This window comes from Botryllus schlosseri, chromosome 7, assembly GCF_051294905.1.
Source record: "Botryllus schlosseri isolate E-star chromosome 7, Bs_hap1, whole genome shotgun sequence".
Classification (NCBI taxonomy): domain Eukaryota; kingdom Metazoa; phylum Chordata; class Ascidiacea; order Stolidobranchia; family Styelidae; genus Botryllus; species Botryllus schlosseri.
Genome location: NC_137242.1, coordinates 41,058 through 67,010, shown reverse-complemented (window position 1 = coordinate 67,010; position 25,953 = coordinate 41,058). Strand labels below are relative to the sequence as shown.

The following is a 25,953-nucleotide window of genomic DNA, read 5'->3' as shown; positions in this document are numbered from 1 at the left end:
ACGATATTTTCGAGAACTGAAATTATACTCTCCTCGCAACTGAAGGTTAATTTACTAACGTGAAATATAGTTTCGATACTGTTTTCCCCTGAGGAAGCCATGAAACCGTGATTGGCCGTATCGCAGCATACCAGTACAAAGCTCCGAACGTCACTGGAAATAACACATTTCCGAAGTCATGATCATCCCACAACATTGTCAACAAGTGCAATGAAATCGGTATCGATAAAAATACCAAAGTATCTTCAATATGACGGATAACAGGCATTATGTTCTTTGTGGTGGAACATATTGGAACTTTGACATCGTGCGTTCTGTGGTGACGTCATAATGCGTAAGACTCGAATACTCGACTCGACTCGAAGCGTAATACGTGATTCAGACTCGAATCACTCGATTTTGCCCAGCCCTATAGTCGCGACCCATGCTTGTGAATCACTCTACTAGCCCAAATGACGTTACATTCAAGACTGTGAACTCATTTTTCGGTCTAGCACGGAATAACCTTTTTAACACCAAATTTAGACCAGATTGATCAATCGTTTTAAGTTAGGCGACTTTTATATTAACTCATCAGCGACCGCGATTCGTCTCGTCATTCACGTATTCGTGACGCGCCACATCCAGACACAGAGCAAAGGGTTAAGGCCGGGGCGGATGTTTGAAATTTATCAATGAATGCGTGCTTGTCGCAATGCATAGAGTCGAGATTTCAAGGCAGGCAGTTATATTTGTCTCTTAACGAGTGACGTCACGGGTACAGAGCCAGTTGCTGTTTACAATTTGATCAAGGCTTTGCGTAATTCGGTACCACAACATAAATCAGGAGCCTCTTTGAGGTACAGATCTTCAATATACAAATTAATAGTATATTAATGTTGAAATTAACTCGAATATTTTCGGCTTAAAGCTTCTTGGAGGTACAGAACATAAATGTACTATCCAACTATATAAATCATACTTCTAACATCAGCCGGAAGTGTAGGTTGCGCAGATTGATCGCGTCACTCACGCCACTGTGACAAAACCATGAGGTATAGCCTGATATACTGTTTGAGATCGAGGGATCATCGTTTAGATCAGTGTCGTCGGATTCTATCTCCAATATTTATAAGCTCCTTTGCAATTAAGCAATCGCTATCAGGCTGTTGCGTTTCGACCGAACAACACGATGGCATTTCTAAAAGGCTAAGCCTCGCATTTTAAACTGGTCTCTGAAAGGGAACTGCAGCACTGATTGACCGTAAATATTGATTATCTATCATGCTTTCGTTTAGTGTGAAAATCATAGTTAAATGTTCTGTTCTTTTAACACAGTTATTGATGCCCAGCTCATTTTGTGCGACAGTAATCTATAGTGATGTAATAGATGTGTTTTGTGGCAGACTATTGTTTTTGTGGATAGGGGAAAATTTGAAGCTCCCGAAGGCTTGGAGATTAGCGTAAGTGTTCGCTAGGTTAGTAAAGGTTAGGAACCAATGTATTAATGCGGACAGGGATTGTAGAATCCGTTTTTGAAGCAAGCTGAAGAGGTTGTACAGGCGAAAGTTGTGTCAGTTTGATCGACATTATGATCCGCATCAAGCATTATCATTTCCTGAAAGAGCGTGTCGCGGAAGGAAAATGTGTGTTAGCAAACAGACGCGACTCTGTTCTTGTCTGTGAAAATTGTCCGCGCAGAGTCACGCTCCGAGGACTGCGACAAACTCAACCCGACCTCCACCAGCGGGGTCACGAACTCACCGGACAATCCTATTTCTTTTTAACCAGTCTGTTGATTGTTGATGTTTCATCGCGCACAAACGCACCCTCGATATCAGTGTTGGTCTGTTGGACAGCTAGAAAAGTTTCCGTTTTTCCGAATTAGAGTGGAATTAGAATGATTGCAACTCAGATGTCTCGGAATTAGATTATAATCAGAATTGGAAAGAAACACAACAAACATCAAGTTCACTTCATATCAGAGTAGAGTTCATTCTCGTAAGCACGAGGACGGCAAATGTCTGTACACCGGTTCGTTTCGCACGATAGAGTTCTCCTGTAGCATTTTCTAGCAAACTAGAAATGAGAATAGAATTGAAATGAGAACATAGACACATTTCACAAATTAGATTAAAATCAGAATACCTGCATTTCGTTATAATCAGTTCAATAGACAAATAAGATTATTTAGTTGTCCATGTCCATTGTCCAAGTATGCTCGTTGTGTCGGTGAACTAAGTCTGGCGACCTCCGTTTGGAGAAATCCCACGTCATTCATTCATTTATCAATAATTTAATCGAATGAAAAGGCCACAAGATTGGGAATAAATGAAAAGATTGGAAGGTGTCAAAATGACTTGAAGTAGTATTTGAATGAGACACCCACTTTGGCATAGAACAGTGGTTCTTAACTGGACTTGGCTGGATGTCAAGACGCAGACCCTACTCACACGACAGAAATTGCGCTGATTTGCAGTAAATATTCATGATCAATTGATCATCTCCAGGGTTGTAATGCAGTGTTGGTATGACTCGAGTCATGACTTGACTCGAGTCAGACTCGAGTCAACTTTTTCGTGTGACTTGACTTGACTCGAGTCACTTTGGAAAAATGACTTGACTTGACTTGACTCGGAGCTTCAGAAATGTGCATTGACTCGTGACTCGGAGCAAATTTTACGAGTCAATTTCAAGTCACCAAGTAAACGGTGTCGATTAAATCACTGTATCTTGTATATGTTCGGATTTCACTGATTTTCACTGATTTTACGTTATACTGATCCTCCATTGTTACATCACAAACAAATTGACCGCAAACGAAATGATCACAGTTTACTTACGTTGTCGTAGTAATAATAGATAAATCTAATAGCAATGTGTCTCTGTTTCTAAGACGGCTCAATGCTTACATTGCGCAATGCGCAGTCCTCACCTTTACCAACCGTCTTGTATGATTTAAATCGAACAAATATAGTTTGTGCGTTTATATTCTCACGGATGTGTAGATGGGTTGTGTAGGCTATTGTACCATATCAATTTGTTTCAACTTCTCGAGGCTTCGTATTCGGTTATATATTTTGGCTGATAATAACTGACTGTAGCATGTAGCTGTGCAACAGTGTACACTGCTGTACAGTTACTCACGTATTGTATTAGCAGTTCTACGTCTGCGTGAGTGATGCAACGTCGTTCTGCATGTATGTTTAACTTTGTATTCGTGATTTGATTCAACATAAATGACCAATTAATCTGTCTTTCACACAGCTAGCAAAATGTAATGACTTTGCATCATCACTCATACTTCGAAAATTCAATTTGACTTGAATTGTGACTTGACTCGTGACTTGACTTGACTTGACTCGACTTGACTCGAGTCACCTCCAAAAAACGAGTGACTTGACTTGACTCGAGTCACCTTCGAAAATCGATTGACTTGACTTGACTCGAGTCAAAATGTGCAATGACTCGAGATGACTCGTGACTCGAAGGTAGTGACTTGATCCTAGCACTGTTGTAATGACTCGACTCGAGTCCGACTCGACTCGAGTCCGACTCGAGTCACGATTTTCTGATGACTCGACTGGACTCGAGTCATTTTCTCAAAATACGGAAATGACTCGACTCGACTCGAGTCAATTTGCGTATTGACTCGAATTGGACTCGAGTCATTGCGCATGACTCGAACCAAGTCATATGACTCGAGACTCAGACGGCCAAGACCGACATTTCATTGTAATTTCCAAGAATATTATAGTAACCATACTAATGGGATTTCGTCTATTGGTACTGGTACTTGAAAATGCGACCAGAAACCGCTAAAAGTGAGGAAAATTAGTAAATTATCGATATCACCAAACAGCTATAAAAAGTGGGTTTAACAAGACTTTAACTGGAAACAGAGCAGTCAACACAATGACATGGACTCGGACTCGAGTCATAATACCATGACTCGGACTCGACCCTCTGCTCGATGACTCGGACTCGGACTTGACTCGGTGGTGAATTGAAAATGACTCGACTTGACTCGAGTCAAAACTATACAAGTGAGATTGACTCGTGACTCGAAGCCTTGTGACGTGGTTACAACCCAGATCATCTCTTTGTTTTGTGCGGAAATCATATTTAATGGTTTTGTTCTTGTAACACTCTGTTGCTACACAGCTCATACTGTGCACTTGCAATCCATAGCAATGTATCAGATGTGTAATGCGGTACACCAGGGGTGTCAAACTCAACTGACGTCACGGGCCGGATTCAACACTTCAGATCGCTTTCGGGCCGCACCTAAATTCCCCAATCCCCAAATTCCTCAAAATCCACGCTCTTATTTTCCATTTGAATACTTCATTAACCAGCGTATACACACAAAAGTATGTTACATTTCTTGCTTTCTCGGAATGTGGTGTCAATGTCAGCGACCTGCTGCTAATGGTGACTGGAAACCGCAAGATAGTGTAATGGTTATGCGTCCGGCTTCTCGATCGGTAGGTCGTGGGTTCGATCCCCGGCCGGGTCATACCAAAGACTCGAAAATTGGTATCCGCAGCTATCCTGCTAGGCGCTCAGCAATTACGGATAGCATAGAGGAGGAAAAAAACGGGGGCGCAGACTAGATGACCTCACGGCCGTATCGCAACTCCGTCGTCAAAGCATCTCGATGGTGCAGGCGAAAAAGAATATCATCTCTCTCTCTCTCTCTTAGGCGGGAGGTTATAATGTGACTTGCTATCTTGAAGGACTATTTAATGGAAGTATTTCAACATTTTTTTGAAATGTGCTGGATAGAACAAGCATTTTTCACACTACTCAGAATTTCTTCGCGTGCCGGATGAAACACCTGGCGGGCCGTGTGTTTGACACCCCTGCGGTAGACTGTTTGTTTTTGTGACAAGGCGAAAATTCGAGGTTCGTTGAACGCTTGCAGATTGACGTAAGGGTTCGCCAGGTTAGTGCAGAATCACTGCCCTAGAACATGCAAATACGAAGCATGAACAATGAACATTGCATGAAAAGTAACCAGAGATAAGATGAAGAGGAGAAACGATTAAAATAGAAGGCCGTTTGTCAGTAGTCGAGGTCGATATTGCAGATCGTGTTTCGGTAATCTCTTCCAACAGAATCCGCTAGTATTTCGACTTGAATGTGGACAATGGGTATGCTCGAAGATTGTCGGATTTCCGATCATGAACAATGACCATAGTAGTCGAACCATCACCAATACCAAAACAACATTCGACATGAAGAATCACAGCTCGTAATCGCGGCAGGGTGGGAAGCGATTTCACGGCAAGACGGTAACAAAATCCCTGAGGTGCCGGAATTGGTCGTTTCGCAGCTGCTCCCTGCGACGATTAACCTCATTTTGACTGGTCTCGGTGCGGAGCTCGAATTCCCTTCCATATTGAAAAGGCTCGCGACAACGCTCTATGATATCTTACAGAGAATGGATGGACAATACAGAGTGAAACCAGAGTTGGAGAACTAGAAAATATGCAGTTAATTCAAATTAGATTACAATGAGAATGACAGCAACGCAGTTTTTCACAAATTTGAATAAAATTAGAATGCCTGAGTTAGCAAAACTTGGGAATTGAATTATATTCCTAATTCGAAAGGAATACAACGAAACATCAAGCTCAGTTCAGGAGTTCATTATCATAAGCACGAGAATGGTCAAGTTCGTAAAGCTCGTTTCGCACGATACAGTTCTGTGACATTTTCACGAAAACCAGAAACGAGATCAGAATTGAAATGAGGGCGTAGAAACATTTCACGATTTAGATTAGAATTAGATTACCGACATTTCGCCTCAATTAGTATAATTAAACCACTGGAATGATGTAGTTGTCCATGTCTGAGTGGAGCAGATTTCGGTATCGCGAAGTCGGTGCGTAGAAACGACCATCTTTTAATAACAGTCGGAATCTAGTCCTAGGCGCTTGATAAATGAATGAATACACATAGGCTATCTATGGCATCTTGCCTACTGTGGGCGATCAATTTATTGACATTGTGTCGTCATTGCGCGGCGGGAAGTACGAAGTAGCTCCTAGTTAATCGTTGACGCGTGAATTGTCTATTGTGTCTTCGATATGATCAAGTGTTTATGCGTAGGAGTTTGTGAAGACTGAAACGATATCATGTCGTCAGAGGAGCTAAAAATCAGATTTGTAGGCGTCAAGCGAGTGTGAATCATGATCAGTGTTATGATAACGTCGATGTTGGTAAACTTCAAAACACAGGCGCGCGTGGAGATTGGTGTTCAAATCAGATCTCAATTTGTAAATGAATTTGATTTCGGTTCCAAGCAATAACTAGTGCAAGTGCACAAGGTTCTGCGTTGGACGTCGCAACTAGACGATTCATAATACACCATCGGTTTGTAAAGTCTGATCGCATTGTACCACTACTCTGCGAATATATGACGGTTAGCCAGCAATGAGTGAGGCAAATTCATCTGTGCCTCACCTGGTTATTGTTTATTTACGCTGTCATTGCGCGTCGCAAAGCGGAATTTCACACTCCCTGGCGATTTTGAGGGGATTTTGGTGTTCTGACGTTATTAAGATTTAAATTTTCGGAATCGATGCGACGATAGCATTCAATGAATACCAGTTCTGAATTCTGAGCTGTTTATGATCTCTCATGTGATGCTAGGCCCTTCTGTGCGCCACCTCCCCTTTGGTGATATATTTTTGAGCAATAAATGTGCAGATTCCATGATTTTGGGTGTAAAAATGTTCAAAGTTTAGTCATTCATGAACATCGATGGAAAATACACATAGTTATTGGTCTTTAATCATTAAAGGTTTCACAATTTTATTTTACGCGTCCTGACCACAGGTGGCACTTGCGTCCCCAGACCTGTTATATATTTTCCTTCCTTCCCTACCTTCAATTGTGGATATTTTTAGTAGCTGATTACGTACCCTGATGTCAATGGTGATAGAAAGAAGTCACCAACTGAATCAGTTACCATTTTGGGTTTATATATTTGTGAATCTGACTGTAAAGGGGACAGTGCCCCACCAACCATGAACCTCACCGCACGTTACTGTGTATTATTGAAAAAAGTGCAATTTAGACTCATTATTGAGAACCGATTTCTAGGGTTATCACAAATGAATGCGAAAATGTGTAACTTTTAAATTTGTTTCTTGTGCTGATTTGTTTTCGACAGAAATTTCAGCTATGTTAAATGCAGCAGCCCTGCAGAAATTACTGACAACGTGACCTAAAAGCAAGAACAAAAGGAGATCATGTCTGACATGGAAGCCCTCAAGCAGGTGAGACTCATTTCACGGAAACCTGTCGACCCGAACGAATTTAGGGCAGAGGTGGACGAAATTGCTACTCAACTAGATGTAAAACAACAGTGTACATTTCCACTGAATTCCAAGTAGCAGTCATTTCCAAGGCGTGTGAAAACTGCTGCAAGTGAAAGGCCTGAAAAACATACTTTAGGGCAGGGGTCACCAACACGCGGCCCGCGGGCCGCATGCGGCCCGCCAAGTCATATTCTGCGGCCCGCGACCTGATTTGAGATTTAGGAAGAAAGCTAAGAAAACCAATTTGAAATCCTGAAATTAACTTCAGTTTCAACATGTTGTTGTTGTTTCAAAATAAGCTATTCTCTTGTGCCCAACATCACTATTCGTCATTATAGCTAACACAGCTGTGGTGATAGCAACAGCACTCCATCGAGGGAGAATCAGCTGATGTGAATGGGCATATTGTCTTGCCTTGCAATGGCCCAAACACTGCCAAGACTGAGAGGCATAGAAAGCGGCTTAGGGCAGTGGTTCCCAAACTGGGGAGCGCGCGCCCCTTGTGGGAGCGCGAAAGCATCTGAAGGGGAGGCGGGGATGCGCTAAAATGAAAAAATTTCCGCGCTCTACGCGATTTACCTCTATTTCATAGTTAGTGCTATGTGTATAGTCTGGAATTCATCTTATAGAATTATGTTATCAACAGCCATAACCTCCCATGCCATCAAACTAGCCGTTGGGATTTCTAGCATTCTGGTTGCATTTTGTGATATGACGAGTTTTCAGTATCATAAAGGGGTGTGTGTCTAAAAAAGTTTGAGAACCACTGGCTTAGGGCTTCCCCACAAGATCATGCTTTATGTGGAGATGTTCTTTCAGCTAGTGACGTATCTCGCTAAGCCCAATATCGATTCCTTAGTCGCTGAAAAGCGTTTACAGGTATCGTGCACAGCTCACAGTTCAAAATAAAATATAATTGGTGATAATGATTTTTTGTTGTATTTGTATTCCTTTAATGAAATATTATTTCATTTGTGGTCAAATATGCTCATCGCCTATGTTAGATAGCTCACCGTTGTACTGACGTAGAGTTTTAGAACGTGGTTTCCTATTTTACATCGATATCGAATTCATGCGGCCCGCGGCCTCTACGAAATTTGAAAAGTGGCCCGCGACCCGTTTTGAGTTGGCGACCCCTGCTTTAGGGGTTAATCTGAGTTGGCTAGATCAGTACTGCAAGATGTATCTTCGTCACTTCAAAACGTATATTGATACTATAGACAGAATGAATCTTCGAAGACGATTCAGTTATCGTGATACAGGGATATTTCACGCACTTCTTATGACAATTTCATCGTGAACGTGATGCAAAGTTATCCTAAAACTACTTTCTATTTGCCAGATCAAATGTTCCAAAAGTAAGCAGTTTTCCCCAAAAATCTGTTCGAGTAGAGGCGGAGTAGACCTAGTCTAAATAATAAGTACTTGAGTCGGTAGAACAAGCATGAGAAATATTTTTGAGTACTCGTATAAAGTAGAAGTACGGAGAACTTGTACTTTTTCTGAGTGTTTAAGTTGGTTTTGCCTGCTCGTACCGCTTACTCAATGGTTTTGATTTTTGATTACTTACATTTCAACAATTTCAGGCAGAAATACCTTTTACACTCTGAATTTTGTAAAGTAGAAAGGCGGTTTGGGATATGCTCGCATCACTGTTATAGTGAAATGATCATAAAGACTGGGCGAATGATGCCCTTTATCCCGGTAAATCGATCTATTTTCGGAAAAGTGCACCGATTAGTAGTGTCGTGAGTCATTTTGCATTATTGCCGCGAAGATGCATGTTGTCATTTTGAAAGATATGCCGATAAAGGTGTGCGATCCATCGGCCAGATCTAGTTTTTGGAACGACTTACTCGAAAACGTTTCAGATCTTCCTTTGGTACTATTACTAGAAGTAGTTTTGAGATGTATTTTAAATCGCTGCTTTTACTGGTAATTGAGTTGAAATTCACAGCGTTAACTCTACGTCTACTTGAAGCCATTCTTCGATGTACAAAACTTCAATATACGATTTATTAATATTTTCATACTTGAGTAGCAACTCTAATTCGAGCACCTCCGTTCGTGACTGACCATAGCTGTTTTTCAGGGCGCTCGCGTCTGGCTTGTGAACGGGGACTCTCCGGACGATTGGGTGCCCGCCACGGTGGAGGAGAACGACTCTGTGGAAATGGTCGTGAAATCAGATTACGGCGAGGTGAGGAACTGCTGATATACTTGTGTAAACTACTGGAATTCATGATGAGCAACTACAACTAGAACTACTCACTTTTAAAACTATCTGCAAGAAATACAAATAGAACTACTCACTTCTCAAAACTCTCAACTAGAACGAGAACTAGAACTACACACATTTCAGTAACTATAGAGCTGCTCACTTTCCGAAACTACCAACTAGAACTAGAACGACTCACTTTACAAAACTCACAACTAGAAATAGAGCTAGAACTACTCATTTTTCATAATTTGGAACTGGATTCAGAGCTAACGAACATTATAAATCCGCAACTTACTATATTATATCATAATGTGAATTATTTAATTGCAAAGGAGCTAAGAAATATTGGAGATAGAATCGGTATTTCGAAAGATCGTGGTTCGAGTTTTAAATGGGAGGGGTTTCGACCCCCAGGAACCACCCTCTGGCTACGCCACTGTTTGTAGTGATGACTCTGAACTAGAAATGGCTGCAAGAACATCTCACAACAGAACAACGGTATCACGATTCACGACAAACGACTACACACGTTTTCTAGTTGTTCTAAAACCATGTTGTTTCAAGTTCGCAACTAGAACTATGGAACACCAACAACTCAAAAACAGTGCTTAGTTTGACCATCAACTAACCAGATTGGTGGTCCGTAAAATCCTGATCTTGCTGTTATCGACATCGACACGCCTTTTCATTTGCTTTGTTTCAGACGAAACGGATGTGGTGTTCGGAGGCTGGTCCGTCCGTCTTGCGTCCGATGGACGACACAAACGCAGAAGGGCTGGACGACATGGCAAAAATGTCCGAGCTCAATCAGGCCTCGATCCTTTGCAATTTAAACGTCAGATATCAGAAGGAAGCGATTTACGTGAGCGATATTTTTGTGATTCAATGTAGACTTGGAAAACTAGATCATTGTCGTTGCCGAATTACACTAATTAAACCGAAATGACGATAACAAAATTCAAATCTAATTTGTCAACCGTTTCAATGCTCTAGTTTGAATTCTAATCTAATGTCGGGCTCTCCTGAAAATTCTACAGGAGAACTGTGCGAAACGAGCCAAGCTCGGTGTACAGACATTTGCCATTCTCGTGCTCATGAAATTTAACTCTGATTGAAGTGAAGTTGATTTTTGATGTATTTCTTTCTTATTCGGGATGTAATTCACTTTCCGTTCTTTGCGAATATAGTCGTTCTATGTCTAATCTAATTTGAAAAAAAATCTGTGCAGCTATATCATGCTAATTCTAATCTGATTATGAAAATGTGAAAATATTTTATCTGTCCATCTCCGGTTGTATCTATTAAATTGGGGTGTGTTATGGGCTATAATAGCCACGCCAAACTTGTTTAAAATCGACTTGATAGGAATGATGCCCTGTTAAAAGAAGAACTCTATTTTACAGACATACATCGGATCCATTCTAATATCCGTGAACCCTTACAAGAAAATCGAGGGCCTGTACGATTCCGAGAAATTGAACATTTACCGCGACCGCGATTTAGGCGAACACCCGCCGCATATCTACGCGATTGCGAACGAATGTTATTCCTGCATGTGGAAGAGGGAGGAGAGCCAGTGCGTACTCATTAGGTATGTATAAACTAACTAATTTTCAAAATGCGCAACTACAACTACCAACTAGAACTAGGCCTACTCACTTTTCAAAATCGCAGCTCATTTTTCAAGACTAGGAACTAGAACTAGAACTAATCACCTCTAAAAGCCGCAACTAGAACTAGACCTAGGACTACCGGTATTCACTTTTCAAAATCCGCAACTATAGAACTAAAACTAGAACTACGGTACTTACTTTCCAAAACTAGCCTCTAGAACTGGAACTGCTCACTTTTGACAATCCGTAACTCGAGTTGGAACTGCTAAAACCAGTAATTAGTTGACCGTCAACTAACCAGATTGATAATTTCTTACAAGTCATGTCTAATCGTATTCGTGTGTTTTAGCGGCGAAAGTGGGGCGGGCAAGACTGAAGCGACCAAGTTGATGCTTCGCTTCCTTTCCAACTCAAGTCAGATCAAAGCCAACAAATCGGAGTAAGTCCGTCACTATGAACATTGACGATGTAAACTAGCAGTAATGTGCGGAGTTCGACAAAAAAATAATTTTTCAAATTAGATTAGAATTAGAATGACTGCATTCGGGACATCTTTACACTCTAATTATTTCAACTAGACATCTAGAACGATCCAGTTGTCCATGCCTGGTTGTGTGTTGTAGTTCTTCAGCAAGCGGGAAGAACTCGTCCATAGAACAATCAATCCTGGAGAGCGGGCCGCTCTTGGAAGCATTCGGCAACGCGAAGACTGTATACAACAACAATTCGAGCAGATTTGGCAAATTCATTCAACTTCTATTCGCCAACAACGGAGGCATTCAAGGCGGACGGATCACCGACTGTATCCTTTCCATAATTTACGGATTCGTGCTGGCTTATTGTGTTATAACGTGGGAGTCAATCAATCAATCGATCAATCCATCAATCAATCAATCAACCATTTAATTGAAATGTACATCAGATTAACACATCACAAGATTGGGATTCAATGAAAAGATTGCAATGCATCGAAACGACTTGGAGTAGTATTCTATAATCAAGTATTAAACTAAGCTTGAAATCCGTGCCTGTGTTCTTGCGCAATTGCGTCGGAGCCCAATCAGGTCATGGTTACTACACAGGAAATAGGAAAACGAGTTCTGATTAACTTGCTTTGTTTTAGCACGCTGTCACTTCGCATTTCATTCTGCTTACATGAGGTACGTCGCTTAATTCAGTGGCTCTTGACATTTTCTCCCCAGCTCCCATTTTCAAAATTTGTGTAGGTCTGGCGCCCCCCATATTTTGAGGACTGTAGTAAGAACAATGGATAAGTAGTCGAATTCCGTTCGGTCTTTCCTGGTAGGGGCTTTACTATTGGAACTATTTCGCACCCAACGACCACTCGACTAATCTCGATATTTGACGGATTTTGTCGAATGTAAAATTGCAATGAGAACTCAGGGATATGTAGAACTATTGCTCTACTATATAATCAGATGTCCCTCTACGCCAACAAGTGCGACGCCATTTTTCTTCGTCGATCGCACAGCGCCCCTTACTGTTTTCGCCCCCTTCAAAATGAAAATTGCCCCCTGTGGGGCACTGAAGCCCAGGTTAAGAATAGGGATGGGCATTGGGCAAAATCGAGTACCTTAGTGATTCGATTCTGAATCACGCATTATGCTTCGAGTCGAGTATTCGAGTGCCACTCATTATGACGTCATAACATAATGTAAAATATGTCAAAGTTCAAATATGTACCTTTTATGCTACCACAAAGAATATAATTCCTGTGATCCATCACATTAAAGATGCTTTGGTATAATTTTCGACCATGCCGATTTCATTGCACTTTGTGACAACGTTGTGGGATGATCAAGACTTCGTAAATGTGCTATTTCTAGTAACGTTCTTAGCTTTTTACTATGTTTTGTATGCTGCGATACGGACAATGAAGGTTTCAGGGTTACTACAGTGGAAAATAGGATCGTAAATTTAATTCTAGTTGATAAATTAACTTTCAGTGGCGAAGAGCACATAATTTCAGTACTCGAAAAAGTCGTCTTTTACTACTCGACTCGAATCATTAAAATTAATACTCGATTCAGATTCGAGTACTCGAATCATTGCGCCCAGCGCTGGCTGAGAACCGCTGGCTGAGTTACATATTGTAAATACGCATGGAATGTGGATTGAAAAGATGCATGATCCGATACTGCCAACTTGTGGCGACCGTACTTCACTGTTTTGAGATACTTTTTCCAAGAGACTCTTGGAGGTACAGAACTTAAATATACCTTATACAGTTGAATATTATATTGAAATAAGTACCTCGTGGTACAGAATTTTAGTATTACAACGGAAAAGACGCACACTATTACAAATATGAATGCATTTTTCGTTGTAATAATAGATTCGTATTGAAATAAACCCGGACATTTTCCGCTGACGCTCGTCAGGGGTAGCCTGATTATCAGCAACTAGTATATAGAACCGGCGGCTCAATTTTTATATTATACACGAACTCTCTCTTTACTTGGCACAAACCGACATGTCGGAAGTTGATTCCAACGCGCACAAATAAAAGAATGAACGGCATCTCCGACTATGCGGAATCTGTCTTTCCAATAATTTTTTGCGTATTAGGCCTACATATTACTTTCTACCACTGCCAGTGTTCAGCGTCTATCAGGTTCCGCTTTTCACTGATGTGACATGTTTCTGACTTTGTTTTTGTCTCTGACTTTGTGATTCCTTGACTTTGAATTAAAGATCTACTAGAGAAGCATCGAGTCGTTCGGCAAAATCCTGGCGAGAGGAACTATCACGTCTTCTATCAAATGCTCGCTGGACTTGAGCAAGACAGAAAAGGTTGACCTATGCCCTATTCTTATCGTGCACATTGTACAGACCACCAATCAAGTTATTTGACGGTCAACTTACTGATTTTTCTGTCGTTTTAGTTTCGTATTAAAAATTAGTTGTTGAACAACTCTATAATACGTGGCGTTGTTTGGCGAGCCTCGTGATACTGTTGTTCTGTCTGATGTTCATGCAGCCTAGCTCAGCGTCACCAGTGGTGTATCCGAGGGCGGGTTTTAGAGGTCGGAAACTCTACCATTTCAAACTCGAAACTCCTTCCTTTTGAAAAGCCGATTCCATCTCCAATATTTCTCAACTCATTTGCAATACAGTCCGGAATCTAGTTGGTTGTATTTCAGTTAGTTGCACATTTTGAAAAAGGGGAGTTCTATTTCTAGTTGCACATATTGAAAACCCGGTAGTGTGGTAGCATAGCAATTTACAACGTAGCTACGTTGTAAATTGCTATGGTGGTAGTTTGTTCAAGTCTGGTCGTGCGCGAGTGCTCGCATAAACTGAATGTTGACATGGATTCGGTTGAGTGAATGATCATCTTGTTTATTTGTATCTGCAGACAGTCTACTGTTAACGTCCGCGGATGACTACCATTACCTGAATACCACAGGATGCGTTTCGGACCCGACTCTCAACGATGTGGACGATTGGCATTCTCTAGTGGTAAGGATTGCTAATGAGGGCGGATATCAGTGACCTTAAATTATTTTATGAGATTGCAATCAAAGCTATCATTTAAACTTCGCCCCATATGCAAAATATACCCATGTGGCCATGTGCAATTCACAAGTCATTCTCAACAACAAAATAATACATGATTGAATCATATGGCTTGGCCGAGTCCTGCACAATGACTGGGATACTAAAAGTGACTCAAACTGAGTCGAGTTCTGACAAAATTGCGACTCGAGTCATTACATATATACACTTGTACATTTCTATTCCAGAATTCCTTAAAAGTCATCGGATTTAAAGCGGGTCAATGCTCCGACATGCAGAGCATCTTGGCCGGGATCCTCCATCTTGGAAATGTAAATTTCACAAACGTGGGGGGAGCTCAGATCTCGGACTTTGACGGTGAATTGATTTTTACGAAATTTTCACAGCTGCTAGGCTCCACTATGCTGTCACAAAAATATCATTAATTCCAGTTCTAGCCCACAGAATTTGGATTTGACAAGAGAAATAGTGCTCCGACACGCCAAACACCGTGCCTCAAAATTGTGATGGCCCTTTAGCGATCTATATGCCTATTTTATGAAGTAATAGGACAGTCCTACAGGCTAAAGTTCGAAGGATTATTGTCAACTCATCTTGGAGCAATTTTGTTTTGAAATTTCAAATTCAATTTGTTTTTACAAGTTTGCTGTGAAGTTCTGGAACTCAGATCATGGTATACCTAGGTCAAACGAAAATTAGCAAAATATTGTTCTGGATGTTGGGGTTTCAATAAACCATGAGTGAGCCATTTACGACAAAAATTATGTACAAATTTTCGACTTATGATGAAGCAATATAACATAATTTTACGATAGAGATAAAAACACTACCGTATTGAGCATTTTCGCAGAAAAAGAAAATACTAACGGTATGTGTAATTTTTAATTATTTTTTAGTAGGATAAGGCCTTGAAGTAAGAACAGAGGCACCATGTTAGTATTTCAATAAAAAAAATTGAAAGTTTTGATACTTTCAAATTTTATAGGTGCTAGTCCCCTTACGATTAAAAATTATAGAATAAAAATTGCAGTAGTTTCATGAATCTCTATGTCTTCTCTAGCACTGGATCGCGCGTCACAATTATTGGGAATTGAGAGCGATCGGCTGGAATCGGTTTTAAAGGAACGCACAATGAAGTTACGTGGAGAAAGCATAGCTTCGCCACAGAGTGTGGATCAGGTGATGATTGTTATATTAATGAAATTACCAATCTCTCTACTCAGCCAGGCTGAGCTATTTCTTATTTTCCTTACAAGATTTGACCTGTCCCATGAACTTATCTTTATACCAGTGATTTCCAACCATGACTCTCACAAAAGTATCATAGACAGTTGTTGTTTATTTGTATAAATAGTTCTCGTCAATTAATTAATTATCAATAATTATTGAACTATCCACCATGAATACTCTTATTTTAAAATCAAAAAAATTTGTAAACCAATAGCTTCGCTTCTACAGGTTGGAATTGGGGCAAATTTGGTGTGCATCATTTTTTAGCCAACCTAAAAATTTTATCAATTAGCCAGTGAAATTTGATGAAAATAGTTATTTTTGAACAATCATAATCTGTAGGCCTATGCTTTAAAACATTTGTTATAAAATAAGTACCTTTTGTGACCAGTCAATCTTTTCTCTGTTATTTGTTGTATGAATTACGTATCTGATGCATTTGTTATGTCAATAAATAGCCTATATTTTTCCCTCTCTCCCGCAGGCATGCGATTCTCGTGACTCGATATCAATGGCAATGTACTCGCAACTATTTCGTTGGATGATCTCCAAGATAAACCACAGGATCAAGGGCCCCGACGATTTCCATTTCATCGGGATTCTCGACATTTTTGGGTTTGAAAACTTCAAAGTCAACCGATTTGAGCAGTTTTGCATCAATTTCGCGAACGAGAAACTGCAGGAATTCTTCAATCGTCATATTTTCAGTCTGGAACAGATCGAATACAGGAGGTCAGTGCGTCCCATCCAGACTTGTGCAGACTAGGCCTACTGGATATTCGAAATGTGCTACTAGAACTGGAACTGCTAACTTTTCAAAACTAGCAATTAAAAACACAACTGGAACTACTAACTGTTCAAAACTAGCATGTCCATCCTCAAGATTACCGGACCACGACTGACCTATCGATCTCGCTTCCCATGACATGCCGCCCTATTTCTTGTCGCATTCTTTTTCTATACTATCTTCTTTACTTTCATTCAGTGTGCATGCCTCCTCTTTACATCGCCTAGGCCAAGGTGGGTGTCAGATTCCATAGACTACTCCTTGTCGCTTCGACATCTTCCTGTCTTTTCATTGTATCGCATTTTGTGGTGTATTGAACTGATAAAATTGCTAATAAACCAATGATGATGATGATGTAGAAATACAACTAAAACTACTTTTCAAAATGCCCAGCTAGTACTAGAACCAACGACATTTAAGAATCCGCAACTAGCTAACTAAGCCAAACTAACTGATAACTGATAACACTGGTCTACACGATTTTTGCACCAGGACTTCTTTAGGTCAATTATGCCTAATTTGGGGGCGCTAAATACGAATCTGACGTTATTTTTTCTCAATCACATCACGTTGTTGAGATATTATATATGTTGAATATTTCTAATTTTTCAAGGTAATCAAGTAGATTTGGGCTACTTGCAGTACTTACTGAAGTGGTAATGTTTTATACAACTACTTTAACATCTACCTGAGCAGTATTCTGGATGAACTAATTACATTTGCAATTAGGTTTTTGTAAAGTAGAAAGTAGTTCAGGATAATATTCCACCACTTTCATGAGTTAAACTGTCATAAGAAATGAAATAGCCTCTGAATCACAGTAACTGAATATATTTTTCAAAGATTCTACCCATGGGTGGTGTCATCATAGTCATTTTGCGTTCTCGTATGCAGCCACATCCGGCTAACTGTTGAATGTATGCGACCACCCTCCCACCGACTAAATATACTTGAATATTTACTGACTTCCTCCGACCTTTAATTTCGTATTACACTTGAAATAGTTTTCAGATGTCTTGGAAATTATTACTTCTACTTGTAATTGAGTAGAAGTGTAAGGCGTTACTTGTGCTACTTGAGTAGCAACGCCGATGTCACTAACGAAAGCTGAAATTTGATTAATTTGTTAAAATGAGAAAAATACATACCGAAACAAATTGACGTGATGGAGAAATTTTGGGCACAGAATCGGATTCAGCAACCTAATATTATTAGCCTAAATCAATCAATAAAAGTTTTGGGGCTAATTTTTTTTGAAATTTGTAGATCAGTGTAATTTTATGGATCGAAAAGAGCTTCTGATTGAACGAAGATAGAGAATCACTGGATTGAAGTTCATCAAAACTCACTCATTCTGTAGGCTACTACAACAACCCAGGTTTTATGATAGATGATTTTAATAACAATATTTGATCTGTTGCTGTTGTATACTAACTGTGATGTCACTAACGAAAGCCGAAGTTTGATTAATTTACGAAAATGGGAAAATTCATACGGAAAAAATTTGACGTGATAGAGAAATTCTGAGCATAGAATCGGATTCAGCAACCTTTAATTAGCCCAAATCAATCATTAAAATTATGGCGCAAATTTTTTTTCGAAATTTGTAGACCAGTGTAATAGGAATTCCTGAATTGCAAATAAGCCAAGAAATATTGGAGATGGAATGGGCATTTCAAAAGCACAGGGTTTCCAGTTAAAAACCCCCAAATCCACCCCTGGTCACGCCACTGTTAGTAGTGATGACTCTGAACAAGCAATAGCTATAAGTACATCATACAATAGAACACCGGTATCACGGTAAACACCAAATGACGACACATGTTATCTAGCTGATCAGTAACTATTTTTTTTAAACTAAAACTAGAACTACCATACTTGCATTTCAAAATCGGCAGCTATAATTTGAACTAGAACTACTCAAAATGACTGATTAGATTGGTAGTTTGTACAAGTCTGGTTCCATCTAAAACCTGTAACCCACCTGACTGAAAATTGTCTCTAACACAGGGAAGAGGTGGAATGGTGCGACATCGAATGGACGGACAACAGCGAATGTCTCGACCTTATCGAGAAGAACATGGGAATTCTCTCGCTAATCAACGAAGAAAGTCGATTCCCGAAAGGCACCGATCTCTCTCTGCTCAATAAAATGCACAGTCAGCATCATGTGAGTCACCACAATCCAGTGTTGGGAATAAGCAGGGTTGGGATGACTCGAGTCAGACTCGAGTCACCTTTTTCGTATGACTTGACTTGACTCTAGTTACTTTACAAAAATGACTTGACTTGACTTGACTCGGCGCTTCAGAAATGTGGATTGACTCGTGACTCGGAGCAAAATTAACGAGTCAATTTCAAGTCATTAAGTAAACGGTGTCGATTGAATCACCCTTATCTTATGTATGTTCGAGTTGTCCGCGATACGTCGGTGTAACCTATGAGAGCAATCAGTCATTCACTGATTGTACGTTTCACTGATCCTCGATTGTTACATCACAAATAAATTGACCGCTAACGACGGGATCACTGCTTACGATGCACTGAGCTATATAAACACTACGATGTAGTAGCAGTAGTATCGATGTTTCTTAGACGGCTCAGTGCTTACATTGCGCAGTGCTCACCTTTACCAACACCCTTATATGATTTAAATCGAACGAATGTAGTTTATGCCCGTATATTCTCAAGGATGTGTAGAGGGGTAGTGCCTACTGCCTATTGTAGCACATCAATTTGTTCAACTTATCGAGGCTTCATATTCGATACTCTATATTGGCTAATAAAATCAGACTGTAGCATGTAGAATGTAGATATACAGTTACTCGTGTATTTTATTAACAGTTCTACGTGTGTTTAAGCGACGCAACACCTTTTCGCATGCATATTTAACTTTATATTCGTTATTTGATTCAAGATAAATGACCAATTAATTTGTCAATCACCCAGTTAGCAAAATGTAATGACTTTGCGCCATCACTCATACTTCGAAAACTCAATTTGACTTGAATCGTGACTTGACTCGTGACTTGACTTGACTTTACTCGACTTGACTCGAGTCACCTCTAAAAATCGAGTGACTTGACTTGACTCGAGTCACCTTTGAAAATCGATTGACTTGACTTGACTCGAGTCAAAATGTGCAATGACTCGAGATGACTCATGACTCGAAGGTAGTGACTTGATCCCAACACTGGGAATAAGTGATATCAAGTCATTGCGCGTTTTGACTCGAGGCAAGTCAAGTGATTCAAATTTTTGAGGCTACTCGAGTCAAGTCGAGTCACTCGTTGTTAGAAGGTGACTTAAGTCAAGTCAAGTCGACAGGTACAGTGATTTGGTCCTAATGACTAGGGCAATTATTTTTGTTAAATTGCAGTATTAGGTCAAAAAAAATCGTCAAAATTGTTCGCAAATTCAACATTTTGTTCATGCCAAATTGTCTTTATGTCATTATATCTCAAACTTGCCATTCTTTTAAGTAGTTGAAATTAAAATTTCAATAAATGACTGACTGACTGACCATCAGAAAATGTAGCTGAATATCCCTAGTTGTACTGCTATAAATTTACTAACCGAGTTCTTCTTGAGTAAAAATTTCGTGAAAAAATAGGTGTTTTCATGTCACTATGACTTGAAATTTTACTTGAAAATTTCTCTTAATTCACGAGTCGATCCACAGTTCTGAAATGCTGAATCAAGTGAAATCATGTGAAAAAAAGTCGACTCGAGTCATCCCAACACTGGCAGAATTGCATTTGATGAATGGGATGTTTAATGCGCGTTGTTTGATTTGTGATAGAACAACGCATTCTATGTGAAGCCTCGCGTGACCGGAAGCCAGTACGGAATCAAGCACTATGCAGGAGAAGTTAGCATTCATTCGATAGCCGCACTATTGATGTGAGACCAATCCTCTATATTTTATAACAGGTACTTTATACAGTAACGGGGTTTCTGGAAAAAAATCGAGACACTTTCCGAGACGATCTGCTCGGCATGCTCAAAGATTCGAGGTGAGAATGGTCCTGGGTTGGGCAACTAGAAATGATTCGATCTCCCATATTAGATTCCAATTCCAATTGAATATCGGTAGTATATTCATATTGAAATGAACCCAAATATTTTCGGCCACCACTCGTTACGGGTAATCGTCAGCAACTGGTAGAGAATTGGAAAGAACATTGTATATCAACAATTGTATCACAAAATATGACGTCACCGGCATGAAATTAGATCTCAAATAGGAGAGCGTTCAATGTAGGCTACTATTTTAAGATGGTACACACAAATCATTTTGTTTCAGCAATGATCTGATCTACGATTTATTTGAAAAAGTACGAGCGACTTCAGAATCGTCAGGGAAAGGCAGAGGCAAGAAAGCCACAACCATGAGCGGACATTTTAAGGTGCGTACAAATTGGTGGCAATTTGTCACAACTGCTTTTCGGCACTACGGTTGGGCACAATGGTTCTAGTGCTAGTGTTCTAGTGAATCGAGTATGAGTTCGAATCTGAATCGAGTATGAACCATCATGATTCGAGTCGAGCAGTGCAAGATGATTTTGCTAGTGCTGAAATGATACGCTCCTTGCCGTTAAGAGGTAATTCAGCAACAAATATCATAGTATTGATACTATATTCCACTGTGGAAGCATTGAAACCTCGATTGGTCATAATTCAGCATACGAAACATGTAGGACAAAGCTGCAAACGTTACTGGAAATGACATATCTGTGAAGTCGTGAAAAACCCTCAGCATCCTCACAAAGTGCGGTGAAATAGGTGTGGTCCAAAATATACCAAGTAATCTTTACTATGATGTAGAAGTGGCATTATCTTCTTTGTGATCACGTAAAAGGATCATATTTGATCTTTCCACATCATTCATACCGCTATTCCATCATAATTAGTTATGCTCGACTCAACTCACATCTTTATACTCAGGCATTGCCTGGCCCTACGAACTACTGATTCTAGTTGAGGATTCCAAAAAAGTGATTGGTTTCAGCTCGAATTGCTGATTTTTTTGTAGTTCCAATTTTTAGATTTTGGTAACTGACTGGGTTCTTGGCCTAGGTGCGTCTTTTGGAAATGAATACCCGAGATCAGAAACGAATCATTCAAATCACTTGATTTTCCCCATTCTTATTCAGAACTCTGTTTTCACAGCTTTCACTTCATTCGTTGATGGAACGGCTTTCAACGGCGAACCCATTTTTTGTCCGATGTATCAAACCAAACATGGAAAAAACGCCGGATCACTTCCTAGCGGGAGTTGTTCTGAACCAGCTGCGATACTCTGGGATGTTGGAGACTGTCCGTGTGCGTCGGGCTGGCTTCCCTGTGAGACGTTTCTATCAAGATTTTGTAGACAGGTACGGCTTTCACTCACGTTTCAGACCTTTAGGAATAGCATGAAATAGCCTGTTACACCGTAGTTGAATCTATTTCGGAGATTGCACCAGTTTGGTGCGTTAATTGTCATCTTGTGTTAGTCGATGAACCCCTGAATTGTGGCACCTCTCCATCAAATCAATCTTTTGACGGAGTTGTAACCAAGTCACGAGGTTTAGAGTCACAAGTCGATCTTACTGTCATAGTTTTGACTCCTGTCGATTCATTATCAACTCACCCCAAGTCAAGTCCGAGTTATAGTATTGATACTCTCGTCTGAGTCATAGTGTTTACTGTTCATTATCAAGTTCACGACAGGCTCAACTCACGTTTTTGAAACTCGTGGGTGATGTCGATAATCTTGCATTGATAATACTCATTTTCATACTCTTAACACAATTATTCAAACAGATAAAGGACAGTTTTTGGGTCTGTATTTGATGCATTGGTCCTCATTCCCGAGACTTGATTTAAGTTGTACAGAATGTCTTGAGTCATATGAGTCGGTCGAGTCATACGAAATGATGCACTCAAGTCAATACACGAAGTGACTAGAGTAGACTCATGTCATTATCTAATTCTAAGTAAATGACTCGAGTCAAGTCGAGTCAACAAAAATTGCGACTCAAATGGCATCGTGAGTCATGACAAGAGTCATTACCAGCCTAGTACCAACACTTACTACTTTGATCACCTCTATTGTGACAGCTGTCTTTGCTATCAACAAGTTTATCAATTCAGATACTGGATGATCAAGAAGTTTGAGAATCGCCCAAACAATCCCAAAGATACTTCGCAACAAATTCTGTCACTTGTTGACGACGCGAGCAATCTTTGGAAACTTGGAAAAACGAAGGTTTTTTTAACCACTTGCCATTGAAGCTTTAAGGCTTGTTTCATGCAGAGTGATTCCACAGGTATTCCTGAAAGAAGCTCTGGAGCAGACACTGGAGAAATGCAGGCAAGAGAAAGTGAATGCTGCGGCCACCGTGGTGCAAACTGTCCTGCGAATGGTCGCTTGTCGGAAACGATTCCTGCGAATGAAGGAAATGATCGTTCATGTTCAACGACACGTCCGGGTTTGTCTTATATTCTATGCATTGCCATCCATTTCCCTAGCTGTGATTTGTGGGTCTGTGCAAAATTGAGTGCTTTAGTGCAGACTTGTACAAACTACTGCATTTTCAAAAAGCGCAACTAGAACTAGGATCACTAAATTTTCGAAACTCACAGCTAGAACTAGAACGAGTCACTTTTCTGAACCCGCAACTAAAACTAAAACTACTCCAGAAACCATTAATTAGTTCACCGTCTACTAACTAAATAAGTAGTTTGTCTGATGGATTCAATTCTTAATCGAGGTGACAGCGTCATAATATTATGAATGGAGAGTTTAAATATGTACTTTTTATGCGACCACGAAGATAATAAGGCCAGTTCTACATTATGTTAAAGATAATTTGTTGTTTTTACGACCATACCTAGTTCATTGCACTTTGTGACAATGCTCTGGGGTGATCATGACTTCACAGAAATCTCATTTCCACTAAGGTGCGCTGCTTTAGATCACATGTTTTCATGCTCCGATGCCACCAATGGAGGCTTGGAGCCTTCTACAATGGAATATAGTTTCGAAACTTTTTGTTAATAAATCAACTCTCAGTGGCAAGGATCGCATCATTTCAGTACTTGCAAACCAGGGCTTTGAAGCAGCCGTAAATTTGCATTACTCCAGCTCCGGCTCCGGAGCTTTCTTCTATCATACAATAGCTCTGGCTCCAGCTCCGGAGCCGCATTATTACCACGGCTCCGGCTCCAGCTCCGGCTCTGAAAACTATCGAAGGTGTCTGTCTATATCAGGGGTGGGCAACCCGCGGCCTCCTTTCCATATATGGTCCGCGAGGAGGTTTTGAGTAGCCCGCGAGCTAATTTCCCATTATATTATCGAAATTGAATCGCTCAGATTGTGAACTTGCAAATCCGACCAAGGCCGCGACACTTGGGATGTTGATGACTAAAATATCAGTTCCGATGCATTGGCAGATTCAGGGTCCAGTCACATTTTTAGTAAATCGTCGTACATTACAATAAACTAAAAGAGTAGTAAATTTTTTCTTCAGGCTTCACGTGTTTAATTGTCACACGATTTCTTTCTTTGTAGTCTACCCCCCCCCCCCCCTGAAAATGAAATAACGCCTGATTTAACCAATTGAGTCTAATTCTATTCGCAGTTACGAGAGAAAGTCTTTTAGCGTTTGCGCTCGCAGAAAGATCGCCGACGAGAGAGAGAGAGAGAGAGAGATCAGATTTATTTTCGCCGGCACCATCGAGATGCTTTGACGATGGAGATGCGATACGACCTTTGCGCAAGGTCATCTAGTCTGCGCCACCTATTTTCTCCTCCACGCTATCCATGAATGCTGAGCGCCTAGCTGGATAGCCGCGGATACCAGTTTTAGAGTCTTTGGTCTGACCCGACCAGGGATTGAACCCACGACCTACCGATCGAGAAGCTGGACGCATAACCATTACACTATCTCGCTCGATGACGATGACATGTAGGCACAAAATGATTGTCGCATATTAGCGGAAATCTTCGATATCGATATGTCCCAATGCCGAATAGTCCTGTTCTTGCAAACCGAGCCCAGCAAGCGGTATACAGTCGACCCGCAATATACCCAAGTAATAATAATACTAACTTTGAAAATTTTACGTGCCTGGTGCGGCTAGTGGGCAGCGCACTCGTTCGTCAATTTCATATTGCCCTTTAGCCGAACAGGTTGGTCCCCCTGGTCTATATAGATTACTAATTTACCTTGTAGGTTAGTTATCTATGGTAATCTATAGAGTCCGTCAGCCGTCAGTAGCATCGGATGCAGCAACAAAGACATAGATGCCGCCGTGCCGGCTTGTGACATCATAATGAATACTTGTCAATTGTCGATAACATCATAGATGCACTAGAACGCACTTTAATCCATGCCATTGCTGTGTACAGCATTAAATTTCTGATGCGGTGTTTTAACACTGGCGCTGTACTCGTTGAAATTAAGCCATACAGCTCAATTCAATCTTTAACCGTGCGATTATTAGTCAGCTGTAACTGTAGTAAGAGCCATATGGGCAGATATCACGACCTCATCAATATAAATTCGATATGTACCAAATGGCCAATGGTTTAACGTTCGGTTTTGGTGCACTCGCTACCAGTCCATCCGGTGTCGATGAAGTATATCGGAATATAAAATTTTCCCTTTTAAACGAATCGAATAATCGAATTAAACACTGTGCCATGCACATCGCGCCATGCCCATAACGAATTACACTATGCAGTATGCACATTGCGCATTTACAAGTCACAGTGCGCGATAATCCGGGAATACTAGAGTATCAAGCAGACATCAAGAATGAATTTACGAAACAGATGATTACAAATTGGGAATCGCGTATCAAATCAGGAATTTGTCTCCTTCATAAAATACCATGTGGTGCTGACATCGCATTAAGTAGCTCGCACCGCGACAATTGTTTGCTGAGTGTAACGGAGTTTTGGTCTACTCTTCTTCCACCCCCTATTTACGCTCGAAAATCCTCATAGGAGTGAATGACGACCATGATCAGTAATGAATTCCAATTCGCATGCATAATTGCACACACAATAACACTGTCCAATTTCGCGGCCCGATTAAAGAACAATTACGAAAGAACAAGAATTTGCTCATCCGATTGATAGCAACGATGAGATGGAATTTCTCAGCTCGTGCTCGTGATATCGACATGTGCAACGAAATCACGTTTTTATCCTTTCTCCCATTTCCCGTAATACATAGTGATCATTATTTTCGAACCGTA

At 40.4% G+C, this 25,953-nt stretch overlaps 1 protein-coding gene across 4 annotated transcripts in view; it reads left to right on the top strand.

Moving 5' to 3' along the window:
- Nucleotides 1–3,518: 3,518 nt before the first annotated feature.
- The window catches only part of LOC145443036 (unconventional myosin-X-like), a 46,120-nt gene continuing 23,685 nt past the window's right edge, over nucleotides 3,519–25,953 (top strand). The window contains exons 1-18 of one of the 4 annotated variants that reach the window (XM_080321016.1): nucleotides 3,519–7,268; nucleotides 9,403–9,510; nucleotides 10,235–10,393; nucleotides 10,935–11,122; nucleotides 11,494–11,583; nucleotides 11,768–11,946; nucleotides 13,860–13,958; nucleotides 14,524–14,627; nucleotides 14,912–15,041; nucleotides 15,745–15,863; nucleotides 16,399–16,646; nucleotides 18,712–18,871; nucleotides 20,504–20,572; nucleotides 20,635–20,717; nucleotides 21,008–21,110; nucleotides 21,874–22,079; nucleotides 22,840–22,954; nucleotides 23,016–23,177. In XM_080321016.1, coding sequence (XP_080177142.1) covers nucleotides 7,242–7,268; nucleotides 9,403–9,510; nucleotides 10,235–10,393; nucleotides 10,935–11,122; nucleotides 11,494–11,583; nucleotides 11,768–11,946; nucleotides 13,860–13,958; nucleotides 14,524–14,627; nucleotides 14,912–15,041; nucleotides 15,745–15,863; nucleotides 16,399–16,646; nucleotides 18,712–18,871; nucleotides 20,504–20,572; nucleotides 20,635–20,717; nucleotides 21,008–21,110; nucleotides 21,874–22,079; nucleotides 22,840–22,954; nucleotides 23,016–23,177 — 2,349 coding nt within the window. In that variant the 5' untranslated portion in view covers nucleotides 3,519–7,241. The remainder of the gene's footprint in view (nucleotides 7,269–9,402; nucleotides 9,511–10,234; nucleotides 10,394–10,934; nucleotides 11,123–11,493; nucleotides 11,584–11,767; nucleotides 11,947–13,859; nucleotides 13,959–14,523; nucleotides 14,628–14,911; nucleotides 15,042–15,744; nucleotides 15,864–16,398; nucleotides 16,647–18,711; nucleotides 18,872–20,503; nucleotides 20,573–20,634; nucleotides 20,718–21,007; nucleotides 21,111–21,873; nucleotides 22,080–22,839; nucleotides 22,955–23,015; nucleotides 23,178–25,953) is intronic. The other 3 variants (XM_080321017.1, XM_080321018.1, XM_080321019.1) reach the window with 3 other exon arrangements.